This window comes from Gracilinanus agilis, chromosome 4, assembly GCF_016433145.1.
Source record: "Gracilinanus agilis isolate LMUSP501 chromosome 4, AgileGrace, whole genome shotgun sequence".
Lineage (NCBI taxonomy): Eukaryota > Metazoa > Chordata > Mammalia > Didelphimorphia > Didelphidae > Gracilinanus > Gracilinanus agilis.
In genome coordinates, this window is record NC_058133.1 from 160,464,176 (window position 1) to 160,482,315 (window position 18,140).

Consider the following 18,140-nt stretch of genomic DNA (forward strand, 5'->3'; position numbering starts at 1 on the left):
GGACCAGGGTGAAGAGACCAGAGTTTACTGGATTTCCACAGGAATGGCAGTTGATCTTAACTGTCACCCAGCTTCCACTAGACCAGAGTATAGTAACAGGCTAACAAGGTAAAAGGGACTTAACAGCTTTAATTATGTTAGACTAAAAGGTGGGAAAGGATTTCTATACTTAAAATCTAAAAGATAAAACCACATGGCAATGGGAGGACTTATTCTACTCTAAATTAGTGATCTAAACTAACAGGGCCCAAGGAGCTGTAAATGGAGTCTCTGGGTTTCTGCCTCAAACCTGGATCCTGCCAGGCTTGAGTACAGCTAGGGCTTTATGGCTTTGGGATTCTCACTGCAATCCACTGATGATCTCTGGATGCCAGGAGCTAAAGTTGTCTCAGGAACCAAGTAGAAAGGGTTTTGCTTGAAGTACTGTTCTCCAGTTCTCAAACTTCACCTCTTCTCTTGGCTCTGTAGATCTTGTCCTTTTGCTAGGTGCCACACCACACAGGATCCCAGGGGAAATCAGGAAGCAGGGTGTCCTTTGCTCTGAGGTTTCCCAGGCTGGCAACAGTTTTTGCCCACCACTAATGAAGTCCACACTCAGGGCACAGACAAACTTCCTCCTCCTTCATTCCAACCTGGAATTCCCAGCTCCAGCTCCTTCCTGCTAGGTACAACTTAATTCCTAATAACTAGCTAATCTCATCTTACTCATAACAGGAGACATATAAAAGTAAGTTTGTGCCTTTCCCAGGTCACTAGAAATCTTTCCACAATGAAGTATATGGACAAATGCTCCAAATGCACCTTACCTGATATGCTAAAAACAGAGAATGGGGCGCTGCATCAATTTAAGAAACAAAACAGCTTCCTCTCTCATTCCAGAACTGAACCATAATTTTTTCTTAAAGCAAGAAGTAAATGAGGTTTCCTAGCTGAGTGAAGCCCAGAACAGACTCAAGATCTATTGCCCAACCCCAAAAGAAATAGCAAGTGCTCACACATAACAACTAGAGCCATGGTGGCCTACATAGCTACCTCTTCCACTTTTTAGCCCTCTTGCTGAGCTGAAGTAAAAGAGTAGTGATCCCAAGATGACAAAAGGCCACTTCCTACCTTTTTTACTTTACTCCCCTCTCTATACTTTATTTCTAAAACCCTTACATTCTGCCTTAGAATCAATACTAAGTATCAGCTCCATGGGAGAAGAATGATAAAGGCTAGGTAGTTGGGGTTAAGTGAATTGCCCAGAGTCACACAGCTCATACCTGAGACTTAATTTGAACCCAGGACTTCCAGACTCCCTATCTACTATGCTACTTAGCTGTCCCTCATCATATATTTAAGAAAAACCTCTTACTTTCCATCTTAAAATCAATACTGTATTGGTTTCAAGGCAGAAGAAGAGTAAGGACTAGGCAGTGTGAATTAAGCGACTAACCCTAGTTCACACAGCTATGTAGTGTCTGAGACCAAATTTGAACCCAAATCCTCCTTTCTCTGGGTATAGCTTTCTATACACCAAGTCACCTAGCTACCCCACAGCACTAACTCTTGACAGCAGCACCCAGGCCTTGGCACAAAAGGGTAAGTATAACTTACCAAGCTCAAAGGAGTAGCATTTATGGCATATTACAAAGGGACAGTAGCAGTCACTCAATCAATAGGTAATTATTAAGTACCTACTATGAATCAGGCATTGTGCTAACCTCTGAGGATACCAAAAAAAGGGGAAGGGGGCAAAAGTTCCTGCCCTCAAGGAACTCACAATCTAACGGGGAAGGCAATAAGCAAACAAATATATACAAGCATGCTATATGTAGGATAAATAGAAATTATTAAAAGAGGGAAGCATCAAAATTAAGAAGGGTTGGGGAAAGCTTCCTTTAGAAGATGGAATTTTAGTTGGTAGGAAAGAAGCCAGTAGATAGAGATAAGGAGAGGATTCCCAGCACTGAGGTGAGCCAGAGAAAATACCTGATGCTGAGAGATAGAGTATCTTGTTTAAGAAATGTGTCAATTTAATATAAAGTGTACCCTCTCATTCCATTTGAAAACCCCTTACCAGCACATTTGTATTATGGCAGGACACAAGAGGTCCCTCAGCTCTCTGACTTCCTGGAAGCTGTTCACTAAAGTGCCTCATAGCTACCTTGAAACCCCAAAAGTGATATGTCCAGAAGTCAGGACTCTAGAACTTGGGACTTGGACTGAAGTTAAACCTGTCCAATCAGAGAGCTTTAGTAGAGTGGTGAAAATGGGCTATATTGGCAAATGGGGAGGATGTACTGGTCTCTTTTATTCCAGGAGCTTTCTCTTCTTTCTCTGGATTGTTTACCATTTGGCAAGCACTGGACTTATCTCAATGGGTCATCAAGGTTTGTAAGCTGCTGGGAGCCAGGCATCTGGGGCTGGAACTTGGGCACCTGGGCTGGGAACTGGAGCCAAAGAAGCATGTTGTGGCTGGAGGCTTCTTAGTTAAGACAACTAACTCTCTCTCTCTCTCTCTCTCTCTCTCTCTCTCTCTCTCTCTCTCTCTCTCTCTCTTCCTCTCTTCTCTCTATCTTCCTTTCTAATAAATAATTATAAATTAATATACAGTCTCCAGAGAATTTTAATCATTACAGAAAAAACAACAAGAAATCCACTATCACCGGGTTGAAGAGTTCATGGCTTGGAATAAAGAGCAGGAAGACTGGAGAAGAAGAGGGAGACCTAGGTTATGAAGGGTTTTTAAAATGTCAAATAGAGTATTGTATATTGATCTTGAAAGTAATAGGAAGCCACTGGGATTTATTGAGTAAGAGTGTGATCTATGGTCAGACCTTTGCTTTAGGAAAATCTCTTTGGCCACAGAATGGAGGATAGATTGGAATGGGAAGACACTTGAGGCAGAAAGATCCACCAGCAGACTATTTCAGCAGTTCCAGTGTAAGACTTGCAACAGGACAGTGATACAATCAGAGGAGAGAAGGGAGAATATTTAAAATGTGTTGCAAAGATGAAATCAACAGGTATTGTCAACTGATGGGATATGAAGGGGTAGAGAAAGTGGGGAAATGAAAACAACACCTATGTTGAAAAATTGGGGGCTATTGGAGAGGATAGTGTTGTCCTCTACAATAAAAGGTAAGAAAGGATGGGGTGGAATTTAGGGGGAATGAGTTAACACAAAGATGTTGAGTTTAATTGAATGTCTACTGGACATCCAGTTTGAGAAGTATGAAAAGATAGTTGGAGATGTGAGATTAGAAGACAGCAAAAAGGGAAGGGCAGAATAGGCAAATCTGAGAATCTTTAGCATAGAGATGGTAATTAAATCCATGGGAACTGATGAGATCACCAAGTAAAGTAGTATAAAGGGAGGAGAGAAAAGAGTCCAAGACAGAGCCCTATGGAGATCCATCAAAGGAAACTGAGAAGGAAGGTTCTGATAAGTAGGAGGAAAACCATGAGAGAATGATATGTGGAAAGCCCAAAGGGAAGAGAATATTAATAAGAGAATAATAAGCGATGTTAAAGGCTATAAATTAGTAGTACCTATGGCAGTGTTTTGTTTGGCTCAGGGTATAATGTTAGACCCTAGCTTACTGGGGCAGTGTTCAGATTCTAGCAGTGTAGAAAAGTTGCAATGTGTGGGTCCAGGCACAAGAGGGCTATGTTAAAATTGTACCTTGTTCTAGTCCTCCTGACCACTCACACTTCTAGTTAGTATAATAAATAAGTTTATAGTTTATAAGTAGCCAAGATAAAGTTACAATAGCAAGAAGTAAGATTTCAAAGTGGAGTGTAGAAGTCACAGACTGACCCATAGATAAAAAGAATGTAAGGATTGATTGCCAGACTGTGTCATAAATTAACTAAAAATTATATCCTGAAACTATGTACTAAATCAGAGAAAGTCAACTAGGCCTCGTAAGGGTCTTTGGTCCTGTTAGCTGTCCATGTTCTTTAAGCCTCAGATAAGCTCTAGACATCTGCAGTAAGATCAGCAAAACACCAAATGTTGCTGATTATTTTAAGATGATGAAGATATATGTTTATGAAATAACCTCCAGGTGGCACAGATAAGAGTTAGTCTGTCCCCCACCAAAACAATATAAAAATGGACCTTGATTCCTGCCCCCAAGCACTCTTCCAACCCATTTGAGTACTCCCAACTGTGATCTGTGATTGCATAAATAACTCTCCCCCCATTCCAGTCTCTTCCCCACTCTGCCTGTCTTCCTCTACCACCACCACAACTATTTGTCTCTGTATCTCTGCCTCCTTGTGCCATTTGTCATTTGCTTCTGTATCTTCTGTGCTTTATTAAAGTGTGGTTAAAATTTTACTTTGCTTCCATTGTGATCTTTCCTGGTAAGTACCCAAAGAACCAGGCATCTTTGCCCCCATTTAATAATTCCATAAATTAATTACGAAGTTAGAAAGCAACAATACCATATGAATGCTATAGAGCCTTAAGATCCTGCCAAGCCTGGACAAGAGAAACTTTAAAGGAAACATGATAGTTGTCTTCAAGGATGTGAAGAGCTGCCTATTGTGTGAAAAAGAGATTGCCCTTATTCTTCTTGACTCAGAAGATATATCTTTAAGTAATGAAGGGATGTTGCTGAGTCAGATTTCAGTTAGATTTTAAAGGAAAACTTTCTAATAATTAGAACTATTCTAAAGTGGAGTGAACTACCTTAGAAGATAGTAATTTTCCCATCATCATCTTTAAGCAATGGCTAGATGATCCCTTACAGGAAGGCATATAGGAGATTCTTGTTCAGGTACTCATTGGACTAGATAGCCTCTAATATCCCTTCTAACATTAAAATCTTATAATTCTAGTGAAATTTGTGGTGCTGTCCAGAGATTTCATAAAATCATCAGTCTTTAGGATTTGCCACAACAATGTGGAAGGAGAAAGTTGTTGGTAAGAATGGGAAAAGAGAAGGCCTTCAGGCAATAATTACCTGAAATATTGCTTTAAGGACATTAAATCAAATGCTGCCAAGTTCCAGCCATCAATCATTCAGTGAAGTAACAAGCATTTATAAATCAACAAAGATATGCCCAGCAATGTGATAAGCAATGAAGATGAAAAGATAAAAAAATAAAAAAATAAATTCTGACTTCAAGGAAGTTAGCTTCTATTAGGAGAAATCAATGTATATGCATGTATAGGTATTTGCAACATATATGCAATGTAGGTACAAGATTGTTATTTATCCTTTTTCAAAAAGAGCCAATATCATCAGGGAGTGATTGGATTTAAGTGAGACAGAGTTGTACTCTAAAGTGTTGGGGTTTTTTTGTTTTATTTTAAACTCTTAACTTCTGTGTATTGACTTATAGGTGGAAGAGTGGTAAGGGTAGGCAATGGGGGTCAAGTGACTTGCCCAGGGTCACACAGCTGGGAAGTGTCTGAGGCCAGATTTGAACCTAGGACCTCCTGTCTCTAGGCCTGGCTCTCAATCCACTGAGCTACTCAGCTGCCCCCAGAGTTGTACTCTATGTGAAGCTCAGTCTCACTCTGGAAATTCAGTGGCAAGACAAAAGTCAAGGTGTCTGATGATGGCCTGGGTGAAGTGGATGACCTTGGAGTCTTTTATGTCTAACCAAGCTCTAAGCATTCTACATAGGTAAGGGTATAAAGGGGTTTTGGTTGGGTGAATATTAAAAGGTTTGGTCACCAGGGAATTGAATAATTATCAATCCCCAATTAAAGAATAACCTCAAGTCAAAATGACTTTTATGGAAGTTTATTTACAAATGAAAAGAGGAAGATAAAATAAGAAAATCTGAGAGGATAGGATAGGATAAGTAATCTAACACACTAAGTAATTTGCTCTGTCCTCCTTGTTCAACTCAGGCAGATCTAATTAGTCCTCGGTCAGAGGAGGCTCAGCCTTGAGCCCAGGGCCAGAGGACCAGAGGGCCAGAGGGCCAGAGATGAATGATGCAGAAGCTTCAGTCAGAGAATCCCTTTTGAAAGGGCAGTTCCTTCGGAGAAATCCAGAAGGATTTTTCTTTACACTCATCACGTGTAATTCCAAGGGAGAGATTAACAGCAGTCTCACTTAGTCCAAGGTCTGTCAGTGGTTGGAACTCCTCCAGGTCCTAGCCACCCACCAAAAGAAGAAGCGAGCAGCCAAGAGCCAAAAAGGGCAATCCCTGGAAGTTCTTTCAATTTATCCAGATGATTTCTTTTGTCTCGTCCTGTGCTTCCCGTCCAGTTTACATGTCCATTCATAACAGATGCTTTTCTTAGGACTGCCAAGGAGGCAGTCAATTATTTTTCGTCACTCATTCTTGCACACATGGGTCACAGACCTCCCCATTTGAGAGTTAAGTGGAGTTGTTTACCCTTTTGGTAATTAGATTTGAGAATGGGCAAGGTAGATTTAATCTCGTTATCACAATCCCCCCTGTGATCATTTGGGAAACCCGTGTCCCCAACTGATCATTTCACATAATCATCTTGTACCCCTAAAAATCTTCTAACTTTATTATTTAGCATGCTTTAGCTGCCTTTGTAGCTATTGTTACAAATTGTTCTCATCCACCCATTCCACTTGAGACAAACATCACATGCTTGGGGTAGATCCCCTTCTAAGTCACCAATGGGTTTGTGGCCCACCAAGTACCCTTAACTTGGTTTAGTCTATCTGCCTAGATGGTTTATTGAGATGTGGTCAACACACATGCTACAGTTTCTTGGAGTCATAGGTGAGAGTTGAGTGCTAAGTAGACACCAAAAGTGGGTAAGTAGCCTTGATTTCTTTTAAGTATGACTTAGTTCCTTATAAATTTGAGAAATTAGATCTCTGTCAGAGATTTCTGTTATAAAATTTTTTCTCCCAGTTTGTTGCTTCCCTTCTACTCTTGGTTGCATCAGTTTTGTTTGTACAAATCCTTTTTAATTTAATATAATCAAGATTATTCATTTTATATCTTATAATATTCTCTATCTCTTGCTTGGTCTTAAATTCTTTTCTTACCCATAGATCTGACAGGCTATGTTCACCTAGTTTATTTATAATTTCCCTCTTTATATTTAAATCATTTACCCATTTCTAATTTATCTTGGTATAGGGTGTGAGATGTTGACATAAATGTAATTTTTCCCATACTGTTTTCCAATTTTCTCAGCTTTTTTTGTCAAATAGTGGGTTCTTGTTCCAAAAGCTGAGATCTTTGGGTTTATCAAACCCCAACTTGCTGAGGTCATTTACCCCAAGTCTATTCCATGGATCCACCCTTCTATCTCTTAGCCAATACCAGGTTGTGTTAATGATCACACTGCTTTATAGTATAGTTTAAGATCTGGTACTGGTAGGCCACCATCTTTCACATTTTTTTTTCATTAGTTCCCTTAATATTCTTGATCTTTTGTTCTTTCAGATGAACTTGTTAAATTTTTTTCTAATTCTATGAAAAAATTTTTGGTAGTTTGATAATTATGGCAGTAAGCAGCCTTGAAAAGGGCTTGGCAATGTCCCACACCAGTGGTGCTAAACCTCTCTGAACACTGAAAGTACAAGGTTGCCATATAGGAAAAGGTATAAACCGGCAGGACTTGGACAGACTTCCTGAAGAAGATGCTACTTGAACCATGTCTGAAAGGAAACTAGAAATTTTAAGAAAGGAGGAAGAGCATTCCAAGAAATTTGCAGAAAGCAATGTAAAGGTATAGAGACAGAAGACGGAGTGTCAGATGTAAAGATACTGAATAGGTTGCTTTGAGCAACTGTTTAGGAGGTTTATCTAGGTATGCCAGGCAGTATCCAAGTATTAGGCATTAATTATAATTCATATTTATATATTGCTATACTTTCCTCACAAAAACTTTGTGAAGTAATGCAAATGCTATCTCCATTTTGCAGATGAGGAAATTAAGGCTCAAAATATTAAGTAATTTGCCCAAAGACACATAGCTTGTAAATAGTATCTAGGATTTGAACTCAGGGCATTTTGTTCTAAAGTCAGTGTTATTTACACTCTGCCTTGCTGAAGACTGGTTAAAGTGATAGGATTAAATCATCCAGTCAAAAAGGGGAGATAGTATCCAAGATACTCTTCCTGATTCTGTACAAGCTTTCCTGACTCTACTTTCCAATAAATATTTTATATCGCCATCAAAGTAATATCCTTTAAGATTTGACCATGTCACTTCTTTGCTCAGAAAAATTTCAGTGGCTCCCAAGTGCCTTGTGAGTCAAGTTCAAACTCAGATTCCTTTGCCTCGTATTCATAGCCCTTTCCAATCTGATACCACTTTCAAGTCTTATCTCATACTTCTCCCCTCCACATTTGAAAGGTTCAAACAAACTAAGTTGTTCACTGATGGAGTGAGTGCATTTTTCTTTACAATTGGAATGTCCTAACTCACTGATTGACTTATTCCTTATCATCCTTTAAAAACCAACTCAAAAACTATCTCCATAAAGACTTCTTTGATCTCCCCTGTAAGAAACAATCATCCCTCTGATTTGAAATATCACTTGATTAAGCATTTTGCTAACAAGAACTATGTATTATAGTGATCTGCTCATATGCTCTCTCCTATCTGCCCCTACCTTCAGCATCTAACCTAGCACAGTGCTTTGAACACACCTTAGATTCATGATTGTTGAATTTAATTGTATGAAGTCCATTAAAAGCACGACCCTCATTTCTCTTTTTGTAGTCAATGTATCAAAACAAACTGGAAGAAGATAAGCAATGAGCAAAGCAGAGATTTCAAATGTCAGATCTCACCTTCCTTAATTAATCCACAGAAATATTTCTTTTTTTTAACCATTGAAGTGAGGTTTTGAGAAAGATACTGTCTGCCTACTCTCATTTTCAGATGTCCCTCTTCCCCTAAATGACCTGCATTTGTGAAAAGCCAAAGGGGAAAGGGGCCGGATAGCTGACAGAGGCCTGGGATGGCTGAAGAAACTGATTCTCTTTTCTGCTGACGAGTCGGAATAACACAACCACCTTAGCCACTGACGCTAAGCTATTGATGATTTAGTTGCTGAGTGCAATTACTGCCTTTTATAGCCTTTTGTTGCTGCATACCCAGGAGTAAAGGGAAGGAAGGAATTGTATATTCGTGTGTCTAAATAAATAGTATTTAAATATTTTTCTGATTCATGCTACTGAGAAACTTCCGTAGGCAGACTGCTTCCTATTTGTGATATCTTCCCTTCTGTCTGCACCACAATACATAGAAATCGAGAGATCTGCAGAGCAGACTGAGATTAGAAGGTTGCGTGGGTAGTTGTTCCCGCTGCTAGTGGCTTGCATTTGAGAGTATGATGAATTTTCCATTCACAAAACTTACAATACTGCTCCTTGCTCCCCGCTGGACGCCTTCTTGTCCCCCCACCCCCCAAAGTCTATGCCTGTTCCTCGGTGCTTAATTCCTGACTGCGGTACGTGCTAATTTAGTGTTTTCTTACATTTCACTGGTCATTGGAACTTCCTCCCTTTTAACTCCCAAACCTACGCTATTTACAAGGCTAGCCTATGTTACCAGGCCATGGCTCAGAGACAATGAGTATAAGAGAGATAAAACGGCTTACGTTAAATAATTTAATAAAGCTTCATCTTTTGGTTTAATGCTGTCCGACATTTTGTGACCAACGTTTTAACTACAACAGAGATTTTAAAAAGAAACCCTCAACACGCGTCTCCAATACATTTTTGAGCTACAGATTTTTGAAAGCCCTATTTTTCGTCAATTGTTTATTTTGGAGAAGGACAGAAGCAAGGAAAGGAGGTGTGGGGATGATGGGAGGACTGGGCGGTGCTCTTTCCAAAATGTGCTCTCACTGTAAATAATGGATTTTTATTTGTAAAGATCCAATTTCCACGAATCCCTTTAAATTTTCCCTTTGCCCTGCCGGCCGCTGTGTGAAGCAAGCACTTATTTGCTAAGCAGATTCTCTTTTCCCTTCCTCCCTCCCCATTACGTTCTATGAAAATTACAACTCTACAGCTCACCAGCACCTCGATCAGGAGGGAGGAGGCAGAAGGGTGGGGGGAATTCCCGAGCAATCTGGGATCACGCCCTCAGCCTGCCTGCTGCCATCCTAGACTAGACCAAGGTCAGAGGCACTTCGGGAGCAGCAGTGAAAAATCAAGGTATCTAGTCTAGCTAGCCTGGGATTGACGGTAACAACAGTGGCAGCCGCAGCAACCCTATGAGGCGTAACCGGATCATCCCCGCCCTGGCAGCGCTCTATCAGTCTGTAACAGCAGCAGCAGCAGCCTTTCCTCCCGCCGCCCACCTCCCAGACTGCGCCTCGTTCATCTCCGAAGGATACAGGCATTTTCTGCTAATCGGGCGCTGTCCAACAGGGTCCTGGTGCTGAATCCAGCTCTGCCTCAAGGCAAGTCTAACTCTCTCTATATCTTCCACTCCTCTATGAAGGGGCCCTGACAGCTTACCTACAGGAGTCAAGGGGTTGTAGTAATAGAGGGAGAGAGAGGAAAGACTGGCTAGGCTGCCTGCTCCTCTAGCCCAGGTTTTGAGAAGAGAGCTCTGCAACTCAGGGCGGCGCTCTTGCTGATTCATCACATAATACTTCGAGGTTTTACTGGGGGGGGCGGGGGGACAGTGAGGAACTCACTCCAGGCCTGGGGTTGAAAGTAGCGGAGTGCAGGAGCCCTAGGTGTAAAGGCAGTCACAGCAAAAGAATAGAAAGAAGTGTTCACCACAAAGTGGGGGCGGGGCAGGAAACCATGCCTCTTTGATGTCAGTTACCTTCTTGGCTTCACGGTCCTAATCACAATCCCGCCCCCTTCAACTCCCAGGGCTTCGAGCCTTCCCGCCAGCCTCTGAGCAACCCACTCCACCCGAGCTGCGATGGAAGAGGAGCTGAAGTGCCCAGTGTGCGGGTCCCTGTTCCGAGAACCCATCATCTTGCCCTGTTCCCACAACGTCTGCTTGCCTTGTGCCCGCACCATCGCTGTGCAGACTCCTGACAGCGAGCAACACCTGCCTCCACCACTCTTGCACACTCGAGGCCCGTCGTTGCCTACCGGCTCAGCTGCAGGTCCTCCACCAGAATATGAACCTGGGACTGGACCTGCCTGTGCCGTGGGAGGCACAGGCAGTGGTGGCGGCGGCGGCGGTGTAGGTGGTGTCGTTGGGGGAGGGGATCATGCCGACAAGCTGAGCCTGCATAGCGAGACGGACAGCGGTTATGGCTCCTACACTCCCAGCCTTAAGTCCCCTAATGGAGTGCGGGTACTACCCATGGTGCCCGCACCTCCTGGCTCCTCAGCCGCAGCTGCCCGCGGCGCCGCCTGCTCCTCCCTGTCCTCTTCTTCCTCCAGCTCCATCACCTGCCCTCAGTGCCACCGCAGCGCCTCTTTGGACCACCGCGGCCTCCGTGGCTTCCAGCGCAACCGGCTGCTGGAGGCCATTGTACATCGCTATCAACAGAGCCGGGGGTCCGGGACTGGAACAACGGCAGCAGCTGCCGTTGCCCATTGCCAGCTCTGCGACCGCACCCCTCCGGAGCCAGCAGCCACGCTCTGTGAGCAATGCGATGTACTTTATTGCTCTGCCTGCCAGATCAAATGCCATCCGTCCAGAGGACCGTTTGCCAAGCACCGCTTGGTGCAACCACCGCCGCCACAGCCAGCGGCCTCTGCACCTTTAGGTGCTACCCAAGGAGCCCCCAGCGGCAGCGGTGGCAGCAGTAGCAGCAGCAGCAAAAGCCCAGGTCCTGGGGCAGGAGCAGCAGGGGGCACCGGGGTCCGTAAATTTCCTACCTGCACGGATCATGAGCTGGAGAACTATAGTATGTACTGTGTGAGCTGTCGTACTCCTGTCTGCTACCAGTGTCTGGAAGAGGGCCGGCACAGCAAGCATGAAGTCAAACCTCTGGGGGCCATGTGGAAACTGCACAAGGTGAGCAGCAAGTGGAAGTATCTTAGGGTCAAATGTATAGCTGAAAGATAGGCAGTTGTGAAAAGGAGAGTTCTGGAAGGGCAGAAGGTTGGTAGTTAACTGCAAGGAATTTCTCCATTTCTTACTTACAAGAATGAAATAGGAAGAAGTAGGAATAGAAATTCACAGCCTTCTCAGAAAACTAGTTCAAGTAGAGAAGGTCAGAGAAGAATCTGACCCCCAACTTCCTGTGATGATAACCCAATGGCAATATCTTCCTTAGGTCACTGGAAAGTTCCCCAAATAGCACCAAGAAAAATGCCCAATTTCTTCCTACTTCCAAAGGGAAAAATATTCCTTGGCTCCTCCTCAAACTTTAGGTATTTTGGGTTAACTCCTTTTCCTACGTGTACAACATCACCCTTCAACTTGCTCCCTTTGCATTCTATACTTTTATCTTAGCATTTCATTACTGCTAGTAAATTTCTTCTCCTAGAATCTCTGAAAAGCCAATATCTTATGGGTCTTGGAAAATCATGTGTCACAACCAGTACTATAGTGAAATTTGAATGCCTAATTCTTTTTTCAGTAGGATGTTTCTCAAATACTACTCATTTCTTTTCTTTAAAAAAAATCCTTTCCTTCTGTATTAGCATCAATTCTAAGTCAAAAGAGTGGAAAATCAAGATTAAGTGACTTGTTGGGGGTCACATAGCTAGGAAGTGTCTCAGGTCAGATTTGAACCCAGGTCCTCCCAACTCTAGGGCTCTACCATTGTGCTGCCTAGCTGCCCAGCTGTCCCTTATCACCCATTTCTTTTCCCTAGAATTCTTTTCCCTAGAATTGCCCGATGTGAGGCAAAGGCTGAGTTGAAGAGGACTATGCAGGTGTGCTGCTTAAATAAGAGGATAGCTAATTCCCTGCTGACTTTCTAAAGAGACTCCTACTTGGCTATGTGTGACTCTCACAACATAAAGATAAAAAGAGAGAGGACCTTGTGCAAAAACACTCCAGACATCTAATGGGAGAGGACCAAATGTTTTAGTCAATGATGAACTCAAGAAAAGACATTGTTCAAATCTAGCCTCAGACTCTTCCTAGCTGTGTGACCCTGGGCAAGTTACTTAACCCCAATAGCCTAGCCCTTGCCCCTCTTCTGTCTTAGAATTGATACTAAAATAGAAAATAAGAGTTTATATAAAAAACCGTCAAATTCTTTATTTACTTTAAAAACTAATTCAAATGCCACTTTTCCAGGAACCCTTCCTTGATTATCCTGTTGGTAATGACCTACTGTTCACGATTCATAAAACATTTTATTTTTTGATCTCTCTAATACAGAATTAAATACTATCTATTATCGTTCTCTCTGTATCTCAAACTCCTACTATATAATAAGTCCTATGAGGGCAGCAACCATATCTTATCTGAATTTTTATTTTCTCTAAGTATAGTATAGTGTGTGGTACATAGTAGGTGTGCTTAATAAATGTCTTTTGAATAAATTAAGACTAGCCAAGGAAATGCCTGCTTCTTTTTCTGAAAATAAAAAATGTGACCAGATCTCTAACATTTATTAAAGAGAAAGACTTTCACCATTTTTCTACTCCAAATCCCATGACCAACCTGGACAAACTTGTGTTTAGGATTTGTTGAGTCAGGTCAGCCAAAGTTTGAGCTCCTAGTTGTATATCCATTAATTGCATTTTCAAATAATACAAGTCATTTATTATACAATTATATTTTTATGACAAACATCCTAAACCATCTTTAGAAGCATTTACCTAAGTTCTCACAATCAGATGAATGTTTTCCAAATATGTTATATCTGAAATAGAGTAAGGAAGGTATAAATTTAAAATGAAAGAAAACAAATCAGTCAAAATCATTGTCATCCAGAGAACTAGAAATGAAACTTAATGTTCTCTCCTTCTGTATTTCAGAAGCAGAAACATATTTATTAAATTGAAATATACACAGAAACTTAGAATTTAAAGGGACCTCAAAAGCCACCATTTCATCTATGCCAGAATAACAATTGCCTCTCTATCTTATCTAACAAGGAGTCATCTATCTTTTGCTGAAGTTCTTCAAGTTGTTCTCCCCACTTTTGGATGTTAGTATCTTTCCCCCTTATATAAACCTTAAAATTGCTGTTTTGCAACTCAATGCTTCTTTGAGACCAAGCAAAAGAAATCATAACCTTTCTGGTCCATGACAGACTTTCAAATACTTGAAGATCATGTCTCTCTTGTGTCTCTTCTTATCTAGGTTAAATATCCACAGTTCTTCAAATAATTCTCACATAGCATGTTAATTAATCACCCTGGTTGTCCTATTTTGGTTGCTTCATAGTTTTTCAATGTCTTTCCTAAAATGCAGTACCCAGAACTGAATATGATAGTCCAGGTACAGTATGATAATGAGGGGAGAAGGTACAATGAAATTATTGCCTCCCTAGTCTTGAACACTATGCTTTTCAATACAACCTAAGATTGTTGAAGCTTTTTTGTTTTCCATATCACATATTGACTCTTATTGAGTTTAAAGCTGACAAAACACACATAGATCATAGAATCAGGCAGACCTCAGAGGCCATCTAATCTAATCCTATCATAATGAGGAACATAAGACCTAGAAAAATTAAGTGACTTACTCAAGATCACACAGGGAATAAATATTAGAAATGGGATTTGAACCAATATCCTCTGATTCTAGAACCAGAATTCTTTCTAAACAGACTACCTGCCCCATAGATTTTCAGATAAACTGCCTCTTTCCATGCCTTCCTGATATTATTATGGTTGTGGAATTAATTGTTTGCACCCAAATGTAAGACTTTACATTTATCTCTATTAAATTTCCCCTTACTTGACTTGGTTCAGAGCAGTGATTTAGATCATTTGGGATTTTGACTTTGGTACCTAATCCGTTAGCTATCCCTTCCAACTTTGTGCCATCTTGAAATCTGAAAAAAACATATATGATTTAGGTTTTAATCCAAGTTATTGATAAAAAATATTAAAGAGAATAGGGCCAACCATAGATCCTTGAGGCCCTCACCTAAATTCCTTGAAATTGTTATAAAAATTAGTATTTCTTGTGTCACCAACCTTTCAACTGGTTTCAAACACCTAACTAGCATCTTGGCTCCACCTCTCCATCTTTTAGACAAGAATAATACTCTTGTTTTTGTAATCCCAATGCCTTGAGGATCTTTGTTGAATACTTTCCTATATCTGAGTTGACTATACAAATGACATTCACAAAGATCTAATGATAGTGCCAGACTTATAGATAACCACAGGTCAGAAACAAGAATGCTTCTTTAGGACAATTAACCTAGGAACCAAAGGGAAGAGCTAGCCAGAAGTTTTAGCATGCTTATCTAAGTGGTCCTAAAATAGCTTTCTATTGGGTATAATATCTACACTAAACTACATAGCTTTTGTATTTTAGCAGAATATTTCACAGTAATTGGTTACTAATTACTACTTTCTAATTACTAATTTGTCTGAACTGATCTTCTTGTATCCATTTACATGCATATTTTGTTTATTTGTTTGGTTTAGACAGCAACTTTTATTTGTTCTGCAAACAGGGCTAAAAAAATCTGTGGGTGCTGCCGAGTAGCACGGCATGGGAGACAGGCACATGAAAGGAGGGGAGGCATAGTAAAGGAAGAATGAGAGAGGGGAAAGATGTAATAGGAAAATAGGAAAAAAGACAAAAAGGAGGGAAAGGGGGAAAGAAGAGAAAGAAAAAAGTAGAGGTAGAGGAAGGAGTAGAATAGAGATTATGAAAATGAAAATGAATGAGGAAAAAATGAAATGAAAAAGGAAAGAGTTACATATCATCAGGAATAGTTGAATATTATCATTGATTATAAGATTTTGGCATATATTTATCTGCTTGAAGTCAAGTAGTTAAAACTCTCTTCTCCATATTATAAATAAGAAACAATAAGCAAATAAAATTATGATCAGATGACATGAGATTAGGTACATAGACTTCATAGATTTAGTAACCCAGGAAATAGGAGTTCTAAATACAACATATATTAGAGAGTGTAAAATTCATTTACCTTTCTAGAAGTAAGTCTGAATGCTATCTTCTAAACACTAAGAATGGGGGCAGATGGGGAATGGGTGGGACAGGAGAAGTGATCAAAAGAGAGTTACTCTTTTCAAAGACTTCAGGCTCTTTAAATGAGCTATGAATACTTTCATAGGATATAGTTTGAAGGGTTTCTATATCTTGGGGAAAACTATTTCAATATCCTACCTCAGTTTCCCTATCAAATACATAGATTTGATAGCTCCTATTTTCCTGATGGAACTATGAGGACAAGGAAAAATACTTGTTAAATCTAAGTAAGAAAATGTTGTCATACTGAGGAGCTGTTTCCATCAATACAAATATCCCTCCCACTAATGTAGATCACAAGTCCATCCATTACACATCAGTAAAATGCTTTGATAAATTACTATGGCCAAAATAAATTCAGTACCTGGTGGCCAGCCTTGTGGAAATAAATTTTGCTATGTGCTTGGATGATGGAAATGTGGTCCTTTGTGATATCCATAGAAATCTTTCCATTTTGATAAAACTTCCAGAGCTTAAGTTCTTCTTTAAAAAAAGAGCCCAAGATGGGGGCAATTAGGTGGCTCAGCGTGTGAGAGCGAGGCCTAGAGATGAGAGGTCCTGGGTTCAAATCTGACCTCAGACACTTCCTAGCTGTGTGACCCTGGGCAAGTCACTTGGCCCCCATTTCCTAACTCTTACCACTCTTCTGCCTTGGAGCCAACACAGTATTGATTCTAAGACAGAAGGTAAGGGTATAGGGAAAAAAAGAGAGAGAGACAGAGAGAGAGACACACACAGAGAGAGAGAGAGACACAGAGAGAGAGAGACACAGAGAGAGAGAACACTATCCACATCCAGAGAAAGGACTATGGGAACAGAAGCACAGAAGAAAAACATATGATGGATCATGTTGTTCAGTAGGAATATGATTAGGGTTTTGATGTTAAAAGATCACTCTACTGCAAATATGAATAACATGGAAATAGATTTTGGACAATGATACATATATAACCCAGTGGAATTGCTTGTCATCTCCGGGAGGGGGAAGGGAAGGCAGGGGTGGAATCATGAATCATGTAACTATGGAAAAATATTCTAAATTTAAAAAAAAATTTTTATAGAGCCAACGGTCACTTCCATAGGATGAAGCTCTTGATGGTGTAGAAAATGATGCCTTGATTACCTATTGCCTCATGGAGGTGATTCATCACTCTAAACAGAAAAAGGGATCCTATTAATTGCATTCAAAAACACATGCCTTTTCTATAATAAGAAATTATTGCAGAACTCTTTTGACAATTGCTTTTATTTATTTTGTATGTAAATGTACTTAACTTAGCTGTTAGCCATAAGGATACCTTTTCTTAAAATGCATACCAAAGTCTGAATTCCAACCAGAAAACTGATTTTTTTAGAAAAATTTAGTTTCCTGTGGTAGGCTCCAGCTCCCCCAACATAGCTTTATAAAAACCCCCGAAGTCACTACTAAAACTAAACTTAGTCAGCCCATACCTGCACTCTATAAGCTTATAAGGTGGAAAACTGAAACCATGGCATTCTTCAATTATGTCATACAAAGCTTTCATCAGACTCTGGTATAGATACTACTCAAGTTTCATTGAATTTATCTCTGAGCAGTATAATCCTGAGGTTACAGTTGAGACTCATGTTTGGCACATTGTATCTATTTTGAGGAAAGATAGATTAGCACATTTTCTAGAGGAATGGGAAAAGCTGCTGATCTCAACAAACACCTTTTCACATGATTCCCTTGGAAGAGGTTTAACATCTCCAGTGAACACTTCCGACTTGAATAAAAATAAAATTGCAAAAAATAGGAATGAAGGGCCAAGTCACTTCAGAGGGCATTTGGACAAGGAACCCCACTTTTATGATGGTAAGGAGTAGCACTGATTTATTCATTCAACAAACATTTAATGTTTACTATAAGCTAGACGCTCTGATAGGTACTAGACATACAGACACAAAAAATTCCTAACTTCAAGGAATTTGCATTCTAATTGGAGAGAAGGGTGGAGAGGGAGAAGATGGATGCATAGAAACCAATAAAAACAACATACAAAGTGATTTTCATCTGCTCCAAGATAGCACTAGGAACCAAAGAGGCCAAGGTGAGGCACTTAGTGACTTCTAGAACAGTCATGCTATTTCACAGACTATC

General features: G+C 40.5%; 1 protein-coding gene across 2 annotated transcripts in view; it reads left to right on the plus strand.

The window, feature by feature from the left end:
* The first annotated feature begins 10,840 nt into the window (after nucleotides 1–10,840).
* The window catches only part of TRIM67 (tripartite motif containing 67), an 80,181-nt gene continuing 72,881 nt past the window's right edge, over nucleotides 10,841–18,140 (plus strand). The window contains exons 1-2 of one of the 2 annotated variants that reach the window (XM_044672613.1): nucleotides 10,841–10,960; nucleotides 11,078–11,893. In XM_044672613.1, coding sequence (XP_044528548.1) covers nucleotides 10,841–10,960; nucleotides 11,078–11,893 — 936 coding nt within the window. Of the gene's footprint in view, nucleotides 11,894–18,140 lie in introns of both variants that reach the window. The other variant, XM_044672612.1, reaches the window with a different exon arrangement.